The sequence below is a fragment of the Parasteatoda tepidariorum genome, chromosome 5, assembly GCF_982258835.1.
Source record: "Parasteatoda tepidariorum strain Cologne lab strain chromosome 5, Ptep-v5.0, whole genome shotgun sequence".
NCBI lineage: Eukaryota > Metazoa > Arthropoda > Arachnida > Araneae > Theridiidae > Parasteatoda > Parasteatoda tepidariorum.
This window is the reverse complement of record NC_141759.1, coordinates 81,990,693-82,017,748: the sequence shown is the minus strand read 5'-3', so window position 1 is coordinate 82,017,748 and position 27,056 is coordinate 81,990,693. Positions and strand designations below refer to the sequence as shown.

Here is a 27,056-nt window from a genome sequence, read left to right as displayed (position 1 = left end):
CGGATAGGGTTGAGTTAGTAAATATTCTACTGGGCGAATTTTCCGAGAAATGGTATCTGTTCATATTCACTAATAGGCCTGTAGTTGGGGTTTTCGATTTGAAAAAATTGACGGCAAAAGTTTTTCTGCTTTGGTAACGTCTCGATAGAGTATAAGTGCAAAAAAGTGCCAGTGCAAAGTTGTAGATTCATATATTTCGCGTAAAATGCGCACCAATATGATAGATATTGCTTAAAAATGCTTAATTGATCTTTTGTCAAAGTTGACCTAAAATGTCGACTTTTTAAACAAATTTCATTTTTTTTTTGTTGCCGGAATTATTGCTGAAACGAAGTAAAAACATTTCCGGAACACTATTTTTGAATAAAGAAAGAATAATAGAACGTAAACAAGTGCAAACCGTTTTCAGTCTCGTAAAAATATTAAAGTTCACGTCAGCACTTGTAGTCGGTGCAAGCCGACCGTATTTCGTATCGACCAGCCATCGCTGAGATTCGAACCCGGCACATCTTATTAGACGGCGAACGCCCAATCTCCTAAGCCATTGCGGCTCATGTCGTCTAATTCAGGGATAGGCAAACTACGGCCCGCGGGCCAATTGTGCCCCTCCAAAAGGTTTTATCCGGCCCTCGGATAGAATTTTAACTAGCCGATCCGTGACGAATAAGAAAAAGCTTACTGGTGAAGAAATTGATTATTGTGAGTGGCCTGTGATCCTTGCAGGAGATTTTAATGTGTATTTCTCGTTACCTGAAGCTGAAACATTAATAACCTTCCTTAAAGACAAATTTGGATTAGAAATGATAAATGGTAGGAATGATCCAACAATCAAAGGGGTAACTACCATTGATGCAGTTTTTGCAAGAAATATTGAAAAAATAGAACTCAAACATTTCGCATCTTACTTTAGTTATCATAATCCCATTGTAAATGTTATAGATTTGGATATTTCTCCACTCGAAAATGATAATTAAAAGATGCGATCAATTGTGAATTGTAAGCGATGTTAATAAAGTTTGTCTTAAAGAAACAATATGATTTCACTAAAAATCAATTTCTACCCCTTCCTATTTTCATTTCCACATTACGAAGTTTCACTTCTTCCGCGCGGAGGGACTCCACGCACTATTTTTATTATTTTTTTTTTAAGTTTTTACTGCCACCCACCAAATTTTTTTTTTTTTTTTTGGACTTTTTGCCCTGGACCAAAAAAGTTTGCCCTTATATTAGCATATTATAATAATTACACCAAATTATTAGACGCATTGTAGAGTTTTAATAATGACATGTTTTGCACGAGTTTATATGCGATACTTTTATATTTAAACATACATCTAATGGGTTGTTATTGAGGAGATTTTTATATACTTCCTATTTGTATTTATTTTTAACGTATTGCATTGCAATGTTAACCAATTGATACACGAACGTAAACAAGTGCAAACCGGTTTCAGTCACTTAAAAACAATAAAGTTGTATAGTATCACCCGATAGTTAAGACTTTATATCGAATATTATAGTGCGTCTAATAATTTGGCCATGGACTGTAATATTTATGTGGCTAATTATGTCAATTAATTGTCGATTTATTCTTTTTAGGAATCTCCAGATTCTCCTGCCGCAGACAACTTGAAATCAAATGGCTCAGCCACGACGACGGTTCAAATACCGGTGAATGGCCAACAAAAGTCAACAACAGAAGAACCTTCTGACAAAAGCTTCAGCAATGTTTTCGATAAATCATCGTCTGAGAAAAAACCCAAGAAGAATGCGATCCTTCGAATATTTGGTGAAAATCTTATTACGGTGGCCACACTGCTGGGTGTGGTGGCCGGTATTGCCCTTGGATTCGGGTTGAAAAAAGTAAAAACATGGACGGAACGGGAAGTGATGTATGTAAACTTCCCTGGAGAACTCTTTTTAAATATGTTGAAGTGCCTGATACTTCCTCTTATCACGTCAAGTTTAATATCTGCAATTGGAAATTTAGACACCAGGTTGACAGGTATGTTCTTTAAACGGGGAGATTTTCGTATCGTGATCTGTGGCAGAATAATCGCCATGTCTTGGCAACTTCCGGGCAGCGGTCTACGGGAAACTGAAAGGAAAAAAATAACAGAAAGGGACATGTTCGAAAGGCATATCTCGTAGCCACCAAACATCTACAGGTTTTTTTTTTAGAACAATTTGCAAATTTAAAATCTATGTGCAACCTTGGCGATTGTAGTTGGCGCGACAGATCACGATACGGAATCATCCCTTTCTAAACAAACTATATAAAATAAATACCTTTTCAATAGCTTGAAACTAGTTGTTAAAATTTCGAATAAAAATTATTTTCTTCATTGGGATTCCATTAAAATTAATCCATTAACGAGTATCTTTGTACTTATCTTTGTTTGTTTCTACTTTATACTGGCAGGGGTCTGTCCAGACATTTTGCGAAAGATCCGTTTTTTGTAAAAGTGGTAAAAAATTACTCGTAATTTGTGAATATATTAAGTCACATTCTTTCAACCAGGGTCCTGCTTTTGTGAATTTGTGCAAAAAGGGTGCTGTTATTGCAAAAAACTTTTTCAAGGAGTTTTCAAATTGTAAAGAGATACAAGATTATTCTCAACACTGTAAAATTATAATTTGAAAGAAATTAAATTTTCAAAAATAAACAGCAATTGCTGCTGCTAAATTAGAGATGCAACATACAAATATTTGGTATTTAGCCTATACGGCTGAATGCTGAATATTCGTTTCCGACGAATAAAGGAAGAAGCGTCTGTCGAAGACAAAACTTAGTTCGTTTACATCTTTCTTTCCACCACCACCCCTTACTGGGAAGAGTTTATTCGATTAACAAAACAATAATGAAGATAAACAAATTTGTGAAGGGTCTGATTAAATGATAAATTATTTTGTGAAGGGTCCCTTAACGGACCCAAATTTCTTCTAAACAGACCCCTGACTGGTTTGGCGATCAGGTTGTCAAGTACACAAATCTCGTCACCGAATCATTAAATTACTATGCAATTAATAGCTATGAACGACCTCCAGTATAAAACGATATTGGAGGCGCTGAGTTCGAACCGAGCAGTCAAGTATATATCTGCAAGAAGCATGTAAAAGTCCGTCATGGTTGAAATTCATTGGCGTGGAAGTTAGGAAAGAGGTGCACCAGCTCAGGTCTTGTACACGTTATCTGACAGGAGTCAAAATTAGACGACCATAGATTTTAAGAGAGAGAGACCTCTAAAACGAGGCAATGTGTGGTGATGTGTGATCAAATGCTACTAGTTGCAATAATAACAAATAGGGTCATAGTAACTCAGGAGTTAAGACGCTCGCCACCCAATGAAGTGGCCTGGGTTCGAATCTCAGCAATGGCTGATCGACACAAATTACGCCCCGAACAATGACCACTATGCTGACGTAAAATATCCTCATTGGTAGACAGATCGTTGGTCATTAAAGTCCTTTTGCCATCAGGCTAACCATGGGAGGTTTTTGAGGTTGCCCTCTCCGTGTAACGCAAATACTTATTAGTTCCCACAAAAAGGTTGACCTCCTCGAAGACAATTTTAACCCAATGCTTGATCCAGGAGTTCCCTTGTCTTCTGGAACGGGTTCAAAATTGCAAGGAGTTGAACATTGGTAGCCGTAAACTTGGGTCGACTCTACAACGACGGGGATGAAATATTTTTAATATTATATTTTTATTATAAAATTATTAATAAAAATTATTGAAAAATATTTATTAATAAAATTATTTTTTTGATTGGGGTATTTATTCTTTTGATAAAATTAAAATGATATTATTTTTATTTAAGGAAAAATTGGATTTAGAGCAGTAGCCTATTACATAGCAACCACCATTATGGCCATAATTTTGGGCATCATTCTAGTCGTTACTATTCGGCCTGGTGTTGGTGGTATTGGAGCTGACACCGGTGAGAAGAAAAACACTAAACCTCAGTTAACAGAAGACACGCTAATGGACCTTATCAGGTAACTGTACCAGAGTTTTTGTGACTCATCCTCCTGGTGTAGGAAAACCTACACCAGGTCCAAAAGACCCCGTCGCCTGAGAACTACGACAATTTCCTCTGACTCAACCAGCAATACATAAAAAAAATATTGTTTGGTAAAAAAATAATTTTTAAAAAGGTAAAAACTTTTTATAAAAATATTTAAAATCACTAAAAAAAATTTTAATGCACTGGGAAAAGAAAAATTTATAAAAATTTAACCAGGTGAGAAAAATCGAAACAAAGTAAATATTTGTAATAGTGATTAGAATTAAACCTATATACACAGATTATTTTACCAGCGTTTAATTATTACGTGAACAGTTAATTCATTTTTCTTTAAAATGGAATCTGAATAAATAGACACTGTTTTTAAGGGACGACGGCTTATATTTACAAAAGGACAACGAGGGCGCAGTTATAGGCATCAAAAGACAAGCAGGGTGGGCCGCCTATCTAAAGCCGCTTAGGTAGAACACTGACTGTACTATTTGTACCATTGAGTTGATTGGATAAATCTGGTGAATAATTTCACATCGATACATCGCCAAGGCACAAAATGTAATTTCATGGTTGTTAAATTTTTTCAAATATATCCTACCTTAGCAATACCTCATAGGAAAGAGAAGGTCTCAGCACGAGTTACCATAAGCAAGAAATTTGATCCCTTTGTAGTCCAAACATAATGACATCTTTCGTATTTTTCACCCACTGCGCAGTTTATGTTCGTTACGTCGTACTACTAAATTGATCCACGCTGAGGCCTTCTCTCTTCTAGGAGGTGTTGGCCTTACTCGAAAATGGATGTGAACTTCTACCCTTCAAGTTTACCCCATTTACTGATTAATATTATTTAGTTTCTTGCGTACACCCAACACAATGAATAATACATGAAATAAAAACGCGACTAACTTTTTAAAATTTTTAAATAAGTTAATTAAAAGGAATTTCCTAAGCAGAAATGGAATGTATATTGCATATAATAGTAATTCTGTTAAAAAGAAAAAACAGAAAGTATCCCCTTCCTTCTCATTCCCGTGATATTGACGGGCTGGAGTGTTCAGTAGTAACGCGCCAATAAGAATAAAACTAATTCATTTCTTTTGCCCGTAAAACATTTTATTTCTCATTTTACACACCTGGTGGCAGTACCAGGATATTTTTAAGGTAATTGTAGATAGTTAGTTTATTTTAAACTAGATGTCAGCACTAATCAAATACGTGTATTTGGCAAAATAGTCACTTTTATGACCGGTTTCTTGAAAATCAACCGATCGTTAAGGGAGTATAGATAATCATGCTAGGTAATATTGTAAATTAAATGAGGATAATAATTTTTGTTTTTAACTCCCCTCAAAAAGATATCCAGTTTTATGAAAATTAATTCTCAGATAGTTATGCTGGATATTATTATAATATCTTTTAAATGAGGGTGTACATTTTATTTTATAATCCTCTAGCAAGAAATTTTGCAGTTTTATAAAAGATACAGAGTAAATAATTCTGCGAAATATTATTAAATATCTGTTTTTTTTAATGAAAATATCATTTTATATCCCACCTCGTAAATAAGACCTAAACTAATGGCAGTTTAAACTGATTTCTCTCCTTATAGTCTAGGAACGAAAAAAAAAATACGTAGTTTATCACATAATAGAAATTAAAATTTTGAAACTATGCTGAAAATTAAAAAAAATATTTTTCCATGTGGCTTTATAAAATTTATCTCTAAGAAACTTAAGTTCTTTGTTCAACACATTTTGTTAGATTTTCAATCAATACGTATTTTTCAAGTGCTTTAATTTTTTAACGATGAAAACATATTTATAAATAAACGAAGTGAAAGAGCATAGCCCAAAGCAGTTTTATGCTTTGTGATGAGCGTTTTTCACACAAAATAAAAAGAGAGTTACAGAAAAGTGGTAGAGTGCTACAAACAAATTGCAACAACGAAAAAGGGGTTTGACCAATAGGGTTACGAAAACGACTAATACGAGACATGGTGAAAAAAGAATATAAAAATATGAAATTTACCGAAAGTGGTGATTTTCACAAAAATATTTAAGAACAAAGTACTTTTTTATTTCTAAAAAAAAAAAAGTGGGGATTCAAAATCATACATAGGAAGAAAAAACCAGTTCCGATTGAAACATTGGATTTAACTCCAATTCATTGCAATAAGATGATAATAATTATTATATTTATTGTTTAACAGAGCTGCATTTTTTATCACACTCTTAACTGTAACTCTTTCAATCACTTTAAAAAGGATTACACGCGTGAATTAGTAATTTTTTATTTCTTACAAATAAAATAATAAATTTCGTATTACAATAATAATCTTTTATACTTTTTTTTCAGGTTTGGTAGATGTGTAATTTTTTCAATTCATAAAACTTATTTTTATTTAGGGAGTTTCGATTAAATATAATTTAGTGGTATTTAAATTTATTTTTTAGGAACATGTTTCCACCAAACATTATGGAGGCTTGCTTTGATCAGGTAATATTACGTATATCATTATATATGTATAATTTATTATATATTGTATAATATGTATAATTTATCTATAATTTATTATGTATATGTATAATTTATTATAAAACAATTAATACTTTTTACTTACTTTTATTTTCAGTTCATTTTTTAAGTGCTTTTCACTCTATTGTATTGATATATTTTGCTTTGGCTATATTAATACAATATTAGAAAGCACTCTATTTGCAGATATAATCGTGTGAGCTGAAGAAAACATTATGTCTTTTCATTATTCTGCTTTCTGGCTTTTTAATTTATATAATTTATTTTCTTAAATATTTTTTTACTATTTCTTAAAGATATTTTATTTTAAGAATTTTTCTTCACTTTTCACCAATCTTTATTATTTTTCATGCTTTGCTTTCTCGATATTTTTAACTTTATATATATATATATATATATATATATAATTTTGTTTTTTCAAAGAGCAAAAATGAAGCATTCCTTTGTTTTCATCTTTAGGATCTATTTGTTTTTTATTTTTTTGTTCCTTTTTGTAAATATGTTAATAAGTTTTAGTTGTAATACAACAGACATTAAATTTGTTTTTAATTTTTTCCGCACAAGTTATCTAATGTTTATTTTCAATTGCAGTTTTCTACTGTGCTGAAAACGCCGGAAGGATTTAATCAAACTGGCAACGAAACATCAGATACAGGTACTTTAATTTCATTATAAAGTTTCAGATTGATTATATTCAAAATTGATCATATGTAATGTTATCAAAAATGAAATCTTTTTAAAGAATATTTCACGATTTTATCTTAATTATGTTCATCATTTGTATCCAAAAAGTTTTTATAAGAATTATTTTGCAATCACAATTGGAAAATATTATGTATTTTAATTTTTTTTAAATAAAAAATCTATCGGTATTTAAATAATGGTTATTAATAATTGTTACTCAAATTTGTTTTTATTTTCAAAATTAATAGCTATCATGGAAGTAAAATTAGTTTGAACCCCAAAAACACAAGAGCAAAATTATGTCTTGAGTTCTGGATTATGAATGTTCTAGGATCATCGTCAAAAATTAAACAACGCTCACAATTTAAATTATTGGACTGACTAGAAAATAATTTCAATTTTTTAATGTGGAATAAAACTCAATTTTTTCTACGAAAAAAAAACTAAAAATATAAAAAACGAATTTTTATCTGTCAAATATCTTCCATTGGGGAGGGATAGTCTGCTTGGAAGTTTGCTGCACTCACGTTCGCGAAAATGAGAGCATGAATCCAGCCAACCAAAGACTCCTTGTGTAGTAAATGGTGAGTGGTGCACGTTAAATTTGTCGGGGCACAAAATCCTCCATGTTCCCATATCAACTTATACCTCTGCGAGTACGGAATTGGAGATTGATCGTTCTCCGGTTGAGGTCAAAATTAGAATCTGTGGATGAATGAATGGGCCTGACCAATAAAACGGGTGTGACGTATGGAAGTGGCAGAAGTCGAATTCTTGGCTATAGATGGCGCCACTGAAAAACAAGAACAATCGCGCTTCCACTGCCTTAATGGCCGACGACAACAAGGACAAATATCTTCCGTTCTGTTCGATGATCTTTTGTTTTCCTTCTGGTTACTTCAAGATTCCACGCTGGTAAAACTTCTGGTCCCTAGCAGCAACACTCTCAACCAACGGCTATTTTAAGGTCATTGTTATTAATGAAATTTCCAACATTTAACAAGCTTTGTGAACATCGAAATAAGCGATAATTTGATGGTGCAAGGTGGCGACTGTATGAGAAATGTGTCATTACTTCCCAACAAGGCTTCAATAATTTTGTACTTGCTGAAGATGTGTGAGGCCTCGCACTGACGTGGCGGAACACGATTCACTTGCGAGATTACTTTAGTTCCAAACCTTGTACTATAAAATCAATATTTATTTAATTAATATTTATTTTTTTATTTTTAAATGGTAAAAATTTTAGTAATAATGATGACATTAAAAACACGATAGGTTGAGCTTTTTGCCAATAAGGACACGAATTTCTAGGAGCTCGGAATCATGAACTTACCAAAAGGTGGCAAAAGTTCAAAACTGATTAAAATGTTGTTTTTTTTTGTATAGAAAATAAATTGAGTTTCACTTCTGCTAATTACTTTCTTGCTAACCCAATGTTACTATTCTTTTTAGTGATGGATAATTTTATTTATTTAAACTTATAGAACCCTAATTAGTTTATATCAAATAATGTATGAAGGCCAACATAATGAAATCTCAAGGTCACCACACTCTCCAAATTTTTACTCTCCGTTACCATGGTTACGGTAAAACTTGCTTTTTTTTTCAAATTTAAATCCTTGAGCCGTGATGGCTCAGGGATAGAGCATTTGCCTTCCAATGAGGTGAACCGCGTTTGAATCCGAGTCATGGCTGGTCAATACGAATTCCGTATCCGGCTTGCACCGACCACAGTGCTGACGTAAAAGATCCTTAGTGGTAGGCGGATCCTGGGTTCGAGTCCCCTCGCCATCAGGCCAACCGTGAGAAGTCCTCGTAGTCTTCCTCTCCATGTAACGCAAATGCGGGTTAGTTCCACCAAAAGTTCTCCACGAAGGTAAATTTCTCCTAACACTTGATCCAGGAGTTCCTTTGTCTTCTGGATTGGGTTCAAAATTACAAGGCTACAGAGTTGAACATTAGTAGTCGTAAACCCAAAAATTGGGTTGGCTGTTCAACAACGGTTATGAAATAAAAAATTCTTTTTGGATATAGAATTTGGCCTCTCAAGGTTACGCAATTACCCCACTCTCCACACTTTTACCCTCTCCGTTACCATAGTTACTGCAAATCTTGTTTTTTTTTCAAATTGAAATCTTTATTATATACTTATTTTACTTTGTAGTGGATTATAGAACTTGGAAATGGCAAGGAAAAATGGGAGGAGGAACCAACATTCTTGGCCTGGTTGTATTTTCTGTTGTTCTCGGTATAACACTGGGTGACATGAAGCAAAAAGGAAAACCACTTTTGAACGTCTTCACCTGTTTGAGTGATGCAATTATGAAAATAACTCGAATAGTTATTTGGTAAGTTTTCAATTTCATTCCTTAAATAAAAGCTTTAAAAGGAAAGGTAAATGGATAACCTCTCAGTGAAACCTCTCAGGAGCGACCACTCTCTGCTCCACATTAAAATGGTCATTAATGGAGGTTGGTCGTTCTTAGGGGTTACCTCCATTGACTTCAAAATTGTTATCGAAGATGCATGATTTTTCGCAAGCTGTTTTAATTTTAGTCAGTGTCATTTTCTTGGTGCAGAAATGCCACTTGTGTGGCGTCATGAAAACCTGATCGATGAATAAACTTTAGGGTCTATAAAAATTATCCCTAGGGGAGAGTGGGGTCAATTGTAACAGGATATGATTGTAACAGAGCAAAAATTTCGAGTATCGGGCTCTAGATTTGGTTCCTAGGTGGCGCATAAGGAGCATTTAATAAATCTACATGTACACCCCTGCTGGCAACCATTTTTATGTACTTTTGAAAGAGTTACATCACAAAAGATATTTTCACGCTACGTAAGTACTTTTTTTGATATTAGAATATTATATTGTAACAAAGTAATTTTGTTTAAACAAATAAAAATTATTAACCGAATATGTAAGTGGACACCTTAATTAACATTTCAACAAAAAAAAAGATTAGTTTTGTTAATTAACTAGCATTGTTTTTAACAAATGAAGCTGAAATGGCGTCTTGGGAACGATTGTAACAATAAGTAAAGGGACGATTGTAACATCTGAAAATGAATAATCTTATGTTTACAAATCATTACTTAACTCCATAAGAACCACCAACAGTTTCCTATATCACCTTTCCAGTCACCTTTCACAGCATAAATTAAAATTTTTAACCCCTTAAAGTTAAAAGCTTAACCCTTTAGGTCTCTGCTCATTATTATTTTTACTCCTAAAATATCACTACTATTTTGATCAATAAAAAAGTATATCACAACTATGATAATATGTATAATTAACTATGTTTTAGTTGAATTTATGAACTGTTACAATTGACCCCGAAAGTGGGGACAATTGTAACAAGTGTACGACTGTCAAAAATTGTTAATAACTAATATAATAACATTTAAAATAAGGTATTTATTTTTTTTTTCTAGTAGAGGATAGTCTACTTTACTCGTCTGTCAATTAATACTAATAATATATCGGATTTTTTGTTAGTTAAAAATAGTTAAGTAAAAAATGTTACAATTGACCCCACTCTCCCCTACTTATATAATAATGTGTAAAAACAAAATTACGTTACAAATTTAAACAAATTAAATTACTCTGGGGATAGAACTTTCGCCATCTAAAGAGGTGACCCGGGTTCGAATCCCAGCGATGACTGGTCGAAACGAATTCCGCATCCGGCTTGCACCGACCACAGTGCTGACGTGAAATATCCTCAATAGTAGACGGATCATGGGTTAGTCCTTTTGCCATCAAGCTAACGGTAGGAGGTTCTCGCGGTTTTCCTCTCCATGTAACGCAAATGCGAGTAAGTTCCATCAAAAAAATCCTCCACTGAGGCCCATTTTTACAAAAACTTGATCCAGGAGTACCTTTTTTTCTAACTTAACTTTCGACTCTAAAAATAAGAGATGGATAGCAGCATGACGCCCGGTGGCTGAGCGGTAGCGTTTCGCGCTGTCGTACCATATGTCCCTGGTTCGATCCTCGGGCCGGGCAAGGTTGATTCAGCCTTTTATCCCTTCAGTGGGTCGATAATTGAGTACCAAGCATGCTTGGGAACTAAACACTGGGGGTTCCGCGTTCGGCTGACCACCTGACCGGAACATCTGCTCCTGCACCCCAGAGCCCAAGGTCAAGAAAACTGAGATGGGCACTGTAGGCCTTGGCCCACTATGGGCTGTCGCGCCGCTAAGTTTTTAGTTTAGTTTTAGCATGGATAGCATCGTATTTAGTTTACTCTGACTGCAACATGAGGCTGCATCGTGAAAAAGAGCTTTCTAAACAAGAGCCTCACACAAATAATTAATATTAAACAAATTTTAATCCACTGATTTGTTTTGTTAATATTTTTTGTTTTTGTATTTTTTCGTGTTTCCTTATTTGACCTTTTCCGCTTTTGGTGCAGATGTTTGCCCGGTTTGGGAGAGGTTTTAATGGTCTTTTCTAAAGGTTTTCCGCAACGCGAAGTCTATGGAAAAAAATCCATGCCTCCTAAAAAATAGTCGTTACATAGAGGTGGTCTTTACTGCAGGTTTCACTGTATGTGTTTTTGTTCATTGCCAGCAATAACAAACAAAAAAAAAAACACTTACACACAACAGGCATTCTTAATCTTATGCAACTTTCACACAATACCCCTTAAGTCGAAGTCTTAGTTGCCCTGATAAAATTTAGTCTTTATTTGTATTCATTTTTAAGTGCATGAATCATTTCATTAATTATAGCGAATAAAGGGTTTTTCGGAAAACTTTATAACTATTAAATATTTTTTGACAAAAAGTTTTGTTACGCTAATACACTCTATAACAAAAAAATCGACGCGCCAAGAAGGAGTCGTCCGATTGAAACGAAAATTGGTGGATAGGAAGACAATGTACAGAATAGTAAATGATTAAAATTTCGGAACAATTGAATTATTTATTGCAGAGTTACAGTAACAAGTTCAATAAGGTGTTGACCCGCCTCTAGCCTGGATACAAGCTGCCACACGGCGTGGCATAGACCGATAAAGCTCCCGGATGGTCTCTTGCGGTACTTCCTGCCAAATTCGATCCAATTGTCGAACGAGGTCATCAACATTCCGTACCAGATGCAATCGCCTTCCCATCATATCCCAGACATGCTCGATGGGTGAGATATCTGGTGATCTGGCAGGCCAAGGAAGAGTTTGACAAGTTTGCAAACAGTTCATAGCAACACGTGCCGTATGTGGTCTGGCATTGTCCTGCTGAAAAACCAGCCCAGGGAGCTGCAAAAGGAACGGTAGCAAAACAGGTCTTAGGTTGTCGTCGACGTACCGCTCTGCAGTAAGTGTACCTCTAATGACGACCAAAGGGGTCCGGCTGTCAAAGGAAATGGCACCCCAGACCATAATGCCTTGTTGAGGGCCGGTGTGGCGTGCAATAGTGAAGGCAGGATCCCCCCTCTGCCCTGTGCGTCTCCAAACCCGTCTTCGATGATCGTCAGGACACAGTTGGAAGCGGGATTCGTCGCTAAAGACTATACGTCCCCAGTCGGCATCATTCCAGCCTGATCTGTTCAAAACATTCATGCATACGAAATTTCAAAGCAATCGGATGATTGCTTCTTGGTGCGTCGAATTTTTTGTTATAGAGTGTATTACCTGAACTCTCCTGTGTAAAGTGTCCCCTTTTTATTAAGGGTGATTAGGGGGCAACTGAGTTTCGTCTAGACAGGCATTTATTTCCGATGCATTTTTTTCACGCTGAATTGACTAAGACCAACCACGACGTGATCGAACTAATAGTTTATGAGTAATCAAGGCTTTATATACAAAGTATAAATTTTTACTTGTACCTTTTTAAGCATCTGATATTGCAAGCATTTTTATGTATAAAAAGTACTAGATTTGACTCTATTCGCCATTAACTTTTTGCTTTGCTATCTTTGGCAACATGCAAGATACATTTTCCGATTAAATTTTTTATGCTGAATTGAGTGGGATAAAATTAGAGCTGATGGGATTAATAGTTTTTAAGCTATAAGGGTTTTCTTTATCATAAACCCAATTCAGATGTAGTACTTTTTAAATAAAAAAAGTCATTTAAACTTTCAAAATATTCGCTTTTCTTTTTTATTCGTGTTGGATCTCATTCGATTAATCGAGAAAAAGTACGTAGGAAATAATGTCTCACTTAACTGTTTAGCTGTGTAAGATGCGTAAGCAAGTGCAGATAAAAGTTTGTATTTTTTAAAAACTTTTCTTAAATATTGATTATTGTTTTCTGTTTTATAGCATTCGATTCAGCAAAAAAAAAAAAATGGCATCGAAGAAATTACCTAACATGTTCAGATAGTCTCAGGATTACAATATGTATACATGCGTACAGTGCGCAAAAAACAGACCACCCTGAATAACTTTTGATCTAATTGTTAGATCTTCATGTTCCAGGACTCAATCATAACAGCTCTAGGGGTGATCTCAAACATACTAATTAATTAATGCAAACGATATTTTAAGTTACGACATCGGACACAAAAGATCTTTTTTTTCCTGAACAAACCTACTTTTTCTTTCATGGATTCGGATTTATGCCCCCCAAAATATATAAGGTAGCCACAATCTGGGAATCATAGTTTTGTCAAGAGAGCGGCCCAACGTTTGGACCCCTTATTAATACTGTTTGCTTACTTCACCCACGTCAACTATAATATTCGTTTGTCCAAAGATATGTCCATGCAAAAAACAAGTTTTAATGAGTATTTTTTTTATTTTTATTTTATAATGGTCGAAAATATTTTAATTTATAAGGTATACAGTTTTTTAAATCATTTTAAAGTATGTAATGTTATATGGCAAAATACAAAATTTGAACGAAGTTGGTCGAATAGTTCCTGAGAAAAAGGATTTTAAAAGATTTGATTTCCCAGGTCTAAACGTTAGATCGCTCTCTTGATCAAACTATGGGGACCATATTTCCCAGATTGCGGCTACCCTCTACATTTTGGGGGTCAGAAATTCGTTGAAAAAACGGTATGCTTATTCAGAAGAAGTACGTTTTCGTGTTTGATTTCGTAACTTAAAATATCGCCTGCATTAATTAATTAGACCGTTTTAGATCTTCCCTTCAAATCCTTAAGATTAAGTCCTAGAACTTGCAGATCCGATCATTAGATCAAAAGTTATTCAGTGTGGTCAGTTTATTTATTTGCGCACTGTACATTCCACCAGGTTTAACTTTCATCTAAGAGGAATATCACCTCTCTTTTTTTTTTTTAATCCATTTATTTTGAACAAATATAATCTTGATTATGCAAATTTCTAATTGGCACACTAGAGTCGCATTAAAAGCTAGTTTTTAAGCACATGTAAATCAATTTTATCTGTTATAGGCTATCCCCTGTTGGTGTTCTATTCCTAGTGGCCAGCAAGATTTTAGAAATGGACGATATCGGAGTGATTGCTGGACGTGTGGGTCTTTACACAGCGACAGTATTGGCGGGAATTTTTATACATGGATTCATTGTACTTCCATTACTTTATTTTGTATTCGTCAGAAAAAATCCCTACTCCTTTTTGGTCAGAATGAGCCAAGCAATGGCGACAGCATTTGGAACAGCATCCAGGTAAATCTTTTGACTCTAAGAATTTGTTTTATTCGTATCGCTTGCGGCTTGAAAATAACAGTGAAATGACGATAATATTTGGAACAGCATCCAGGTAATTTTTTTAACACAAAGGATTTGTTTTGAAAAACGATTCGTATTACTATGCGGCTTGAAAAAAAATAGTGAAATGACGATAATATTTGGAACAGCATCCAAGTAAATTTTTTTAAACTAAGGATTTGTTTTGAAAAATGATTCATAATTGCTGGATTCGTATCGCTACGGCTTGAAAAGTATAGTGAACTTTAAGAAATGGTGATAATATTTGGAACAGCATCCAAGTAAATTTTTTTAAACTAAGGATTTGTTTTGAAAAATGATTCATAATTGCTGGATTCGTATCGCTACGGCTTGAAAAGTATCGTGAACTTTAAGAAATGGTGATAATATTTGGAACATCATTCAAGTAAATTTTTTAAGACGAGATTTATTTTGAAAAACGATTCGTATTAGCTGGATTCGTATCGCTTTGCGGTTTGAAAAAAATAGTGAACTTTAAGAAATGGCGATAATATTTGGAACAGCTTACAGGTAAATTTTTCTAAACTAAGGATTTGTTTTGAAAAATGATTCATAATTGCTGGATTCGTATCGCTACGGCTTGAAAAGTATCGTGAACTTTAAGAAATGGTGATAATATTTGGAACATCATTCAAGTAAATTTTTTAAGACGAGATTTATTTTGAAAAACGATTCGTATTAGCTGGATTCGTATCGCCTTGCGGTTTGAAAGAAATAGTGAACTTTAAGAAATGGCGATAATATTTGGAACAGCATCCAAGTAAATTTTTTAAAACAGATCATTTGTTAAAAAAGAAAAATGATTAGTACTGAGGGATTCGTACCGCTAAAGCGTGGAATAATAGAAAAAAAAATTGAAAAGCAGTGGAATAAGGATTTTGATGTGTTTATAATTGAAGATACCTTTTTAGTAACACAACAAATTTAATAATACAAAAATAAATACGTAAGTACAAAAGTAAACATCACGAATGCGACATTTACATGCGAGTGCAACCAAGGCAGTCCTCTACCAAGCTGGAACTAATAAAAAACTGTTCTTGTTCGTTTTTTCCTTTCTATGGGGAAAAATCTAATCGTTTTCCCTGCCGCAAGTTTTGTTTTTCCCTTTTTATAGCTCCGAATCTCAGAATAGCTATAGTATTTTTAACAGATTCCAGGTAAACTTAACCAATAGCTAAAAATAAACAATCTAAATTACTCTTCAAAGTTTTTACGCAAACGTAACGTTTTTTTCCACTCTGCAAATAAATTTGCGATTTAAAATGTAATTTTTTTGAACTCAGAATAATTTCTTTTTCAGTTCTGCTACATTACCAATTACAATTCAGTGCTTGGAAGAAAAAAACAATATTGACCAGCGGGTATCCAGATTTTGCCTGCCAATTGGAGCCACGATTAACATGGATGGCACAGCTCTATACGAAGCCGTGGCCGCTATATTTATAGCTCAAATTAGAGGAGTTACTCTTAGCGCAGGCAATATCATTGCAATTAGGTAAAGATAATACCATTTGTCTATTTATTGCTAATCACTGACTTGGGTAACAGTAAAAGTGACTGTCATTAGACTATTTAAGGTTAATTAAGAGGTGATCCAGAGATTAAAAAGTAATATCCTAACTCTTGTCAATCTTTTCAATATTTTTTAAAAAAAATTAAATTAATAAAGATTTCTATGGTTTTTCTTAAGAAGAAGAGGGCGAGATCATTGGATGGTAGGAAAGGCCTCAGGTTCGAGTCTGGTGACTGTCCTGACATTTAAAATAATACATTGACTTATAATTAAATTTATACTACGTAGTGATAATAATTTTAACACTAGAAAAGACTGAAACTTAGTATGTACCTATATTGCCCAAAAGCAGTCAAAATGGCTGGATTGTGAAAGAATAACTAATGTGTAAAGAAATTTGTTTAAAATTAATTTTTAATATTTTTTATATTATTTACAGTTATATAACAAGTTATTAGTAAATATTAACAATAAAAAAAATTGTATCTTGAACAAAAAGTCACAAAATTCTAAGAAATTGCGTCATTATATACATCATTGTTTTTCTAATTGGAATTAAAAAGCACTCAAAATTACTTCATTGGGCAATTTGGTGTTAAGAAGATAAGTTTACAGATACTTTTTATGTTTGCTTACGACGTTATTATTTTATACTCGTAATTCATTTAAATAAAAAAAAAATTACAAAATTTTTTTTAAAAAAATTAAAAAAACATGTCAAGGAGTCTAGTGGTCCATTAAATTTATGATAATGGCATCCAAATTTTTATTATAAATTTATATATTTCATGTTATAAAAAAATTACACGAAGCATTCCGGACGGAAAATTTATAGCAGTTAAGCGGTTGCTGTAACAGGTGAATTTTCGCTGCTTTGATAAGTTAACTACTATACAAACTTTGAGAGACCACTAGTCGCAATGTTATGTTGATTATTCAAACAGGTTAATCAAACGTCTTCTGGTAATTACAATTAATCATTTTAGTAAAGGTAGCAAAAAGAAAGGAACTACTGTTCAACTGCCAACTTTCTACGTTTTTTGTTAAAATTTATTCTAGTGGTACCTATGCTTATGCTTTATTTAACGTATTATTTTTTGTTCGTTTGAACTTATTTTCCACACCACTACATATAAATGATTTAAAAGTTCGTATGCAACGCCACTTTGTTCTAGCTATATCGTGCTGAGGCTTTTAAAATGTTGGCAAAATTATCAAAACTTCTGAAAGTTTTAGTTTTTAAATGTCTACCACTGTATAAAATATTTTGCAAAAAGCGTAGCTGTTGACAGGCTTGTGTTTACATGCGCCGAAAAGCTGGGTAAAAGGTGGTATTTTCCGTCTTTTTTTTTTTTTTTTTTTTTTTTTGACTTACTTCCCCTACGCAAGGAGAAAAAAAAGCACGGCTAGAAAGTTTCTTGTCTAAAGAAGGGTTAATTCCGGTATAAAAATTTATCTCGCTTCCCATGATGCGCTGCGCATACCACAATTCTTCGCCATCTGATTCTTTCACTTTTATTTTTATTCACTAGATGTCGCCACAATTAAAAAATATTAATAATACAAAATATTCATAATGAAAATTATATATATTTTTTATTATAAAATTATGAAATGTAAAAAAAAAAATCTTTCAAAAACGGAAGAAAGAAATTCGTTTTATGGGGAAAATCAAAAGTGAAGAAAATAATTTTTTTTGTTGAGAATATTAGAAGTTTATAAATGCGAATCAAGAAATGAATAAATTTCAAGGCTATGTAAAAATAAGATTAAAGAATAATAATGTTGTTTAAATAAACAGACTAAATGATGCGCAATTCACCTTATTTCTGATGGAGGTTCTCTCTGTTATCGACAGGTGGCAGTACAATAAGAGGCGGTTATAACTTCCTTTTTGGTGATGCGAATGCATTGATTTACACTAGAGCCCCTAATTTACACTAATCTGAGCTGCAATGACGTCATAAAAGAATTGCAAACTTCCAGTTTGATTTTTTTTTTAAAGGATACTGGATGAATAATTTGAACAATAGACTTTAAAAGAATCATTTATAATTTTTTTTTAAATGTTGCCGTATTAATTTGATTAATGACGTCGTATTAATATTAATTTTCAAAATTTACACGAAATTAATACCTTTTAAATTATTCAGAAATGAGTATATCATTGATATTTATTTCTCATTAATGTTAAATATAATGCTTTTATGCATCTTAAGCATTATCAACTTTTTATTTAGGAACATTCCAATGTTTTTAACATTCCAATGGAGCAAATTTGGAAAATTTGCTCCAATTTTAGAATTGTTAAAAATTGCAGTTATAAAATTTAGGAAAGTAAAGGTTTCTAAAAGAGATTTAGTAGATCATTTACCTTTTCTCTGAGTTGATTTAACGGTTAACTATTTTTATAGTGTGCTCTTAAATATAATTTTTTAACATTAAAAAAAATATCGTTATTTTTTTCTTTTTTAACCCAATTGGCAAAATGGGTGCTGTTTTAGGTTCGATGGCGGGCTCACCTTATTTGGATGTCATCACACTTTTCAACTGTGTACAAGAGTAATAGTAAACAGTGCGCATGCGTTGTCATTTTATGTGTTGCTAAGACGACAGTTTCTGTTCGATAATTTTTTTACAATTCTTTTTTTCACTTTTAATTTTGTTATGCATTAAATTGGTGTGTTTATTTTTGAGATATGGGACCATAGAGATCCCATAAATACTTCTTGAGTTGTGAATAAAAGAAAATTTCATCATTTGAACGATATTTTTGTTTTTATTGCTTTAATTAAAAATCAAAACTTCTAACCTACAGTTCAAACTGGAAAGAAGAAAAAAAATTAGACAACAATTATTTTGCCAATGGGTAACCAGCATATATGGCAGTACTTTTACTTTCGTTACTTGTACCGCCGGTACAAGTAAAAAGTACGTACTTTTACTTGTACTTCGTTACTTTTTAAATTTAGTACTTTTACTTGTACTTTCGTTACTTTTTTAGGGAAAAAATTAAAAGTATTTGTAACGGAAATATCGAATGAAATCGTTACTTTTTTCTTTTTTCTAAAACTCGGTAAAACTCGGTCTCTAAAACTCGGCTTTCTTAAAAGAAAAAAAAAAGAAAAAAGCTGTGAATAAATACCTTCTGTTTCAACTTATACTGCACATTCAATTATTTTTTACTAGCTCAAAGATCACAAAGCTATCTAAAACCCTGTGTTTGCTTTATGTTTTTAAAACGCGTTTCTAAAGAGTAAAAAAATTTTAAATCAATGGTAATTTAAATAAATAAAAATAATAAACTAAAAATTAAAATCAATAGATAAAATTTCTTTTTCGTGCAAATCCATAAAAAGTTTGATATTAAAATTATATTTGATTTTAAAATTATATTATACGATTATATTATAAAATTATATTATAATATTCTTCCGAATTTAAAAATAAATTAATATCCATAACTTTCAAAATTAAAAATAATTAAATAAATAACAACAATTTTGCAAAAACATTAAAGAACATAAGAATATTATTCAATAAAAATTTTAGGTTACTTTGAATTTTCGATTTCCTAGAAATGTACTTTTAAATCGTTACTTTTTTTGTTTAGTATTTGTACTTTTATTTGTACTTTTTACTCGTTACTTTTTAAAATAAGAACTTTTTACTTTTTACTCGTTACTTTTTTTAAAAATACTTGTACTTTTACTCGTTACTTTTTAAAAGTAACGTTGCCATATATGGTAACCAGTGATCGCCTTTCGATGTTCACAATATTTTTTATTTTTTTACTTCTTTTAATTATTATAACAATTTTAAAAAGCAAGCAAATGATATTAAATTAGTAATATATTAGATTTAAAACAAATTTTTCTTTAATATTGAATATCCAACGCTCCGTCTACCCAAATATGAATCTTTCATGTTAGTAAAATTCAATAAATTGATCATATTTATTAGGGAAAATTATTATCAAAATATTTTTGAAAATGAATTATGAAAATAAGTATTAAAAAATATTTGCTAAGCAAATTTTTTTTAATTTTATGTTCTTTTTTGTCTTTCTCATTTTTTCCAACAAAACAATAAAATCAACAGTCCTGCAGAATGAATGCAGACGACGCCGAGACTTGTCTGGAATATAAAATTGTTCCGTAAATTAAATTCTTCTCTTGGTTTAATTAAACATGTTTCTTGAAGCATTGTGCAGATTTTTTTTTATACATTTTGGCATTTTTCCTCTTATATATTATTTCTATTACTTCTTTTCCTCTTATATATTATTTACTTATTTGCTAATGCGTAAAATGAAATTGAATGAGCTTATGATAACGTAGACTAAAAAGGTAAATTTGGAAAATTTGAATTCTACGATTATAATGAAGGCCCATTCCATTATATTTCCTTTAAACCGGTTCCTTTACTTTTCTAAATTTCAGTTGTTTGTTACAGAAAAATGCATCCAAAGAAATAGCAGAATAATTAGTCACCATGAAAATATTGCTTATTGACTATTTGAAAATTCCTCTAAACTTGTATTTTTTGATGAAGTAAAAAAATATGTTTTTTAGACAAAATCTATTTTATTCATCAATTATTATTTCAGCTATTAAAATCAATTCTTCTCAAGATTAAAACTCACGGCAATTTTAATATAGTTTTTTATTCGTTTCTCGCATGCAAAACATTTTGAGGAAATACATATATTTATACAGTTGTGCTATTAATGACATAAAAAGTTGAACTTCTGTTATCAATTAGCAGGTTTTATTGAAACAGCGGTAAATAAAATGGAGTGGATTAGACAAGCACTAATCTGAAATGTGAAGGTCGCATTACGAAATAATTCTAACGTCATGTCACTTGTCACTTTGATTTACCTGTCTCTGCTTTGTCTACGGATTAATTTTACTGGAACGCGTAACAGTACTTTTTTTGTTTTGTTATTATTTTTATGTTTAAGGCTTAATTGATTTTTCTATTTTATTACCGAATGGTAAGTAATTATCATCTGGTGAAAATTGTTAATTCCGGTTTAACTGGGCCACCTGTCGAGTAACTTGTATGTGCGAGATTTTATCTTAATTCTAGAGCCTAAAATGGTCATTAACATTAATGTAAACGAAATTTGTTTCTAAGGTCAATGGCTACGGTCACTTGTTTATAGAGAATATTCAAGTAGTGTCTTTTTTTTTTTTAAAAAATAATTCTCGAAAAATAGTTTTCTTTTAAAATAAATTTTTATTGATTTTTAGATGTTTTTAATGAGTTTTCTAATTTGTTTTAAATTAGTTTCTTCGGTTATTTTTATAGATTTTTAAGAGTTTATTTTATTAAGATCTTTTAAAATAGCTTTTTTTTAAATTAAAGTCTAACGACTAGCTCGACGAGAACATAAAAATTTTAATATTATAACAAACACACTACTCGTACTTTCCAACATTTGAGGTTTGAACGAAATCTGTTTTTCAGTGGTAGTGAAAATTACAAACATTTTGAAAATTAATTGATTGATCAACATGAATATTTAAAATCTGACATTCTATATATCAGTTTAAATAATTTATATGTTCTGGTAACCAAAGTGTTTATTTTTATTTAAGCATTAATAGAATGCATCAGTTATCATTAGAAAGCATGTTTTCTGAATTTACGAAAGTTCCGTAGTTTTTTTGAGGGTATGCCTACACGCAAGCCCGTAGCCAGGGGGGGACTGTCGGGACAAATTTTAACTTCATTAATTCAAACTTTTTAGTCTTTCTTGGAGCCTCTCAGTAAAAAGAAAAACAAAAACTGTCGAATCAAATCTTTTCCCAGTACACCACCTTCGCTAGTGCATCATCTTCACTTGACCTTGTGACTCATCTTTCCTTCGGTTAGACTACTCCCCCGAAATCAATTGTTTTTCAGCATATTAATTTATGCAATTTCCGAATCTACGCAGATTTCATTGACATAGAAAACCTCATGGAAGAAATGGAAGTATGGGCATCAAAGTGGAACCTGCTTGAACCCCTTAGTAGACCAGATACGGCACTTTCAGCCATGGAAGAATGTGACAGTATCTTTTTCCCAAACATTTATTGCTTGTTATCAATATTGGCTACGTTGCCAATCACCACAGCAATTGCAGAAAGAACTTTTTCTACTCTTAAACGCGTAAAAACAGCAACAAGAGATGCTACTAAAGAAGAAAGGCTAACAGGGCCAACTTTATTAAGCATATTTCGGGATATTCCGGTTTGTCCTAAAAAGTAATCGAAAATTTTTTTTCAAATCCTCGTAGCATGTCTTTGTAAACTTCGTTTCAAATTGATTAAAATTATTATGTAATATTAATTGAAAAATAATTATTATGTAATACTTTTTAATTACTAGTTTAACTTTTGCAAACAGAATAAACAATATTTGTTACAATGTTTTCCCCCTACTTTGCATGTCTATAACTGTCCTTGCTTCTTACCATATCCCCCCTCGAAAAAATATCCTGGCTACGGCCTTGCCTACACGGTAGACATACCGTGTTTTATATATGTTTTTTTTATATATAAACAAATAATTAAGTTTTATATAGAAACAATTTCATTCACAAATGAAAATGTTTATAACTAGTTTAATTCTTATAATATTTTATGTTTAACGATATTCACAATAATTCTTCTCAGGAAAAAAGAAGCTGGTGGATCCAGCCATTTTTAAGATAATTAATTGACGATGCATTATAAACTAAAAATTGCCAGTTTCTGAACTATAAAATAGGAAAAATATTGGGGGGGGGGGGTGATATAGACCTTTCTTTCCTTCCAACAATTCTTCCTTTTATCAATTCTAGCCAACAATTCTTCCTTTTATCTAATTCCAATTAATTTTTTTCGTTTTATCAATTCCAGTATTACTGCAACAGCGGCAAGTATAGGTGCTGCCGGCATCCCTCAAGCAGGACTGGTTACCATGGTTATGGTACTTAATGTAGTTGGATTACCCGCTGAAGATGTCACTTTGATTCTAGTCGTAGATTGGATTTTGTAAGTATAAATGTGTATTTATGAGTACCTGTCAAAATTGACCAACCTTGTTGTATGCTGACCATCTGTTCACAAGTAGATCTTTTTTTTATCCAGAAACAAATTTATTTTAATTAATGAGAGGGATGAAAACCTTGAACTTGAAAATTTTTCTAGTTCACATGTTGACCACTTAAATAAATTAAATTTGTGTAGTTGTCTTATTGAATCCTATTCTGATCTTTTCATAAGTTCTATTTTTATTTTACAACCATCGTTGAACAGCAGAGCCAATTTTCGGTTTATGACTACTATAGTTTAACTCCGTAGCTTTGTACTTCTGAACCCAATCCAAAAGACAATGGAACTCCAGAATCAAGTATTGGGAGAAATTTTGCCTTCGTGGAGGACTTTTTGATGGAACCAACCCGCATTTGCGTTACATGGAGAGAAAAAACCACGAAACCTCTCACGGTTAGCCTGACGGCAAGGGGATTCTAACCCATGATCCGTCTACGATTGATGACATTTTACGTCAGCACTGTGGTCGGTGCGAGCCGAGTGCGGAATTCGTATCAACCAGTCATCATTGGGATTTAAACCCGATTCACCTCATTGTAAGGCGAACTCTCGAAAAAGAATTAACAATAATAATTTATTCTGAAAATTTCAATGTTTTATAATTCCATGGTAGTTGGTGGAATAGTAGGCTCGACGCAGTATGAGAATTAAAAAATGAGGTAGCCAATTTACTTTTAAGTTTAAATGTAATTAAAAGCTAATAGAGCTTTAAATTTTTAAACTTCACTTCATTTTAGAAATTATAACACTCGCAATTGTGTAACTAACTATTATTAATTAAGTTGTTGAAATGCCGAGTTGTTAAATCCCATTAAAAAAAAAAAGCGAAACCACCACTATTTTATTTCTAATAGGACATGGTAAGTACTGCTCTAAAACCAAAACGAGAAACATTTGTGAATTTACCATATTGCGGAAATTATTAAGCTGTTATTGCCAAGCGCTGCATTTATGGGCGTGTTTCTTTTGTTAATTACATATATTATGTTAAGACAATTGTTTTGGTATTATGATTTTATTCGGTACGGAAAATCCAAAAATTATCAAACACCATAATTAGATCAATATCTAGAACCATGACTTTTCGAATGGCTAATGGTAAAAAATAGCTACTTGTTTAATATTATATATTATATAATTTTTTTCAAGGCCGCTTTTCGTAACAATTTAATGCAAAAAGCTAGAATAAGACGGGTAAGATCTTACCTTTAAAGTCCTATTCATTTTTATCTTCTTGTTGTGCAAAACAGCGATAACAAATGCAAAAGTTTAACAAAAAAAATTTCGCTATGATTTCTAATTGCATATGTTCTTATGTTCTTCTGTACTGATGTTTTTTTATTGATATTTTATGAAAAATATATGTTATACATACCTGGCATACATAACTTATAAAATAGGTATATTTGTTTGTTTTTTTAATTAATCAGTTTAATAAAATTAAATCTTTGTAACAATAAATAATTCTCTCAATATCATTTCATTGATCATTGTAATTCAGGGGCTAGAGCGTTCACCTTCCGACTCGAATTCCACACCCGGCTTGAACTGACCACAGTGCTGGCGTAAAATACCCTCAGTGGTAGATGGATCATGGATTAAAGTCCCCTTGCCGTCAAACTAACCGTGGTTTTCCCCTCCATGTAACGCAAATGGGGGTTAGTTTCATCAAAAAATCCTCCACGAAGGCTAAATTTCTCCCAATACGTGGTCCAGAAGTTCCCTTGTCTTCTGGATTGGTGTAAAAATTACGAGGCTAAGGAGATAAACATTAATCGTCATAAACCCAAAAAATTGGGTCGGCTGATCAAAGACTGTTATTTACCTCTTCCACAATTATTATTGTGTCAAACTTTATTGTAGAATTCACTTTTTAGTTGATATCGAGTAACAATTTACTATATTTTAAAATAAAAACCACGAAAACCTCCCACGGTTAGCCTGACGGCAAAGGGACTCTAACCTATGATCCGTCTGCCACTGAAGAAATTTTGATGAATGACCACCGATGGACCAGTTTTCGTTGCCTCCGTCAATAATTAGATAAGATGTTAAAAGAACGTCTGAAAGACTGTGTTCCGGGGTACACTAATGTCTTGCTACATCAAAAATAATTCATTCAAAGGATGAAACAAACACAAAACTGAGAGATTTTTAAAATCATTTTTATTGGATGATAAATTATTATGAAATATTAATGTTACGTCCTTTACTTTTCAGGGATAGATTTCGTACCACAATCAACGTTCTTGGTGATGCCTATGGAGCTGGCATCGTGGCTCACCATAGCAAAGATGATTTGAATGAACTGTCTAACATGGATGAACAAAGTGTAGAAATGACCACTCTTTGAGTATGAAAGCAAACCATGAACATGTAATTCCTGAGGAAGATGAAAACACGTCGCATTTCATGCACAATAAAAGGAAAACACGTTTAATGTTTTGTAAATTGTATACAGTGCATAAAGTATTAAGTTAGTTTATGAACGTTAAGTTGAGGTGAAGGTGAAAAAAGGAACTGTTGGTGCTAAAGAAGTTTCGTAAATATTGCTTCTGTGTCTCTTACAGCAATTTTACAAAAATTACCATTTTTCAGTAGCAGTTTTCCAAAAACTTCTGTGTTTAGTAGCAGTTTTCCAACTTCTGTGTTTAGTAGTAGTTTTCCAAAAACTACCATGTTTCAGAGGCAGTTTTCCTAAAACTACTTCCGTCTTTCAGAAGCAGTTTTCCTGAAACTACTTCCATGCTTCAGAAGCAGTTTTTCTAAAACTACTTCCATGTTTCAGAAGCAGTTTTTCTAAAACTACTTCCATGTTTCAGAAGCAGTTTTATTAAAATTACTTCTATGTTTCAGAAGCAGTTTTCTTAAATCTACTTCCTTGTTTCAGAAGCAGTTCTTCTAAAACTACTTCCTTGTTTCAGAAGCAGTTTTTCTAAAACTACTTCCTTGTTTCAGTAGCAGTTTTTCCTAAACTACCATGTTTCAGAAGCAGTTTCCCAAAAACTACTTCGATGTTTCAGAAGCAATTTTATAAAAAAAAAAACTGTGTCCCAGAAGCAGTTTTTCATAGACTACTTCAAACTTATAACTCCAAAAACTACATCTGTGTTTCAGTAGCAGTTTTCCATAAAGTACTTCTGTTATTTATAAACAATTTTTCCACTACTACATCTGTGTTTCAGCAGGGGTTTTCTCTAACTTACTGCTGTGTTACAGCAGCAGCTTTCAAAAAATTATCTGCTGCTGCGTTTTTTAATTAATTATTTATTGGAACTTCTGATTTTGTTCCTAAACTAAATCAATTTCAGGGATGCCAGATGCAACAGATAAGCAAAAGAAAAGCCTAAAATTATTTTTTATTTATTCTGGAAACAAAGAGTTACCATGCATCGGCGCCCCAGATCTTCACTTAGAGCTGTGTTAGTTGGAGTTCGGTGAACACTCATTTAACAATTTTGTTCTGTTTTAACTATGTAAATAATTATTTTGCACCCATTTGTATTTGTTTATATAAAAAAAATAAAATTGTATATTTCACA

At 32.4% G+C, this 27,056-nt stretch overlaps 1 protein-coding gene across 6 annotated transcripts in view; it reads left to right on the top strand.

The window, feature by feature from the left end:
- The window catches only part of Eaat1 (Excitatory amino acid transporter 1), a 101,410-nt gene extending 74,354 nt beyond the window's left edge, over positions 1-27,056 (top strand). For 4 of the 6 annotated variants that reach the window (XM_087164412.1, XM_087164414.1, XM_087164413.1 and 1 more), the window contains exons 2-10: positions 1,600-2,005; positions 3,822-3,999; positions 6,479-6,521; positions 7,152-7,215; positions 9,412-9,595; positions 14,614-14,847; positions 16,214-16,408; positions 23,320-23,454; positions 25,735-27,056. In XM_087164412.1, coding sequence (XP_087020538.1) covers positions 1,600-2,005; positions 3,822-3,999; positions 6,479-6,521; positions 7,152-7,215; positions 9,412-9,595; positions 14,614-14,847; positions 16,214-16,408; positions 23,320-23,454; positions 25,735-25,867 — 1,572 coding nt within the window. In that variant the 3' untranslated portion in view covers positions 25,868-27,056. The remainder of the gene's footprint in view (positions 1-1,599; positions 2,006-3,821; positions 4,000-6,478; positions 6,522-7,151; positions 7,216-9,411; positions 9,596-14,613; positions 14,848-16,213; positions 16,409-23,319; positions 23,455-25,734) is intronic. The other 2 variants (XR_015433806.1, XR_015433807.1) reach the window with 1 other exon arrangement.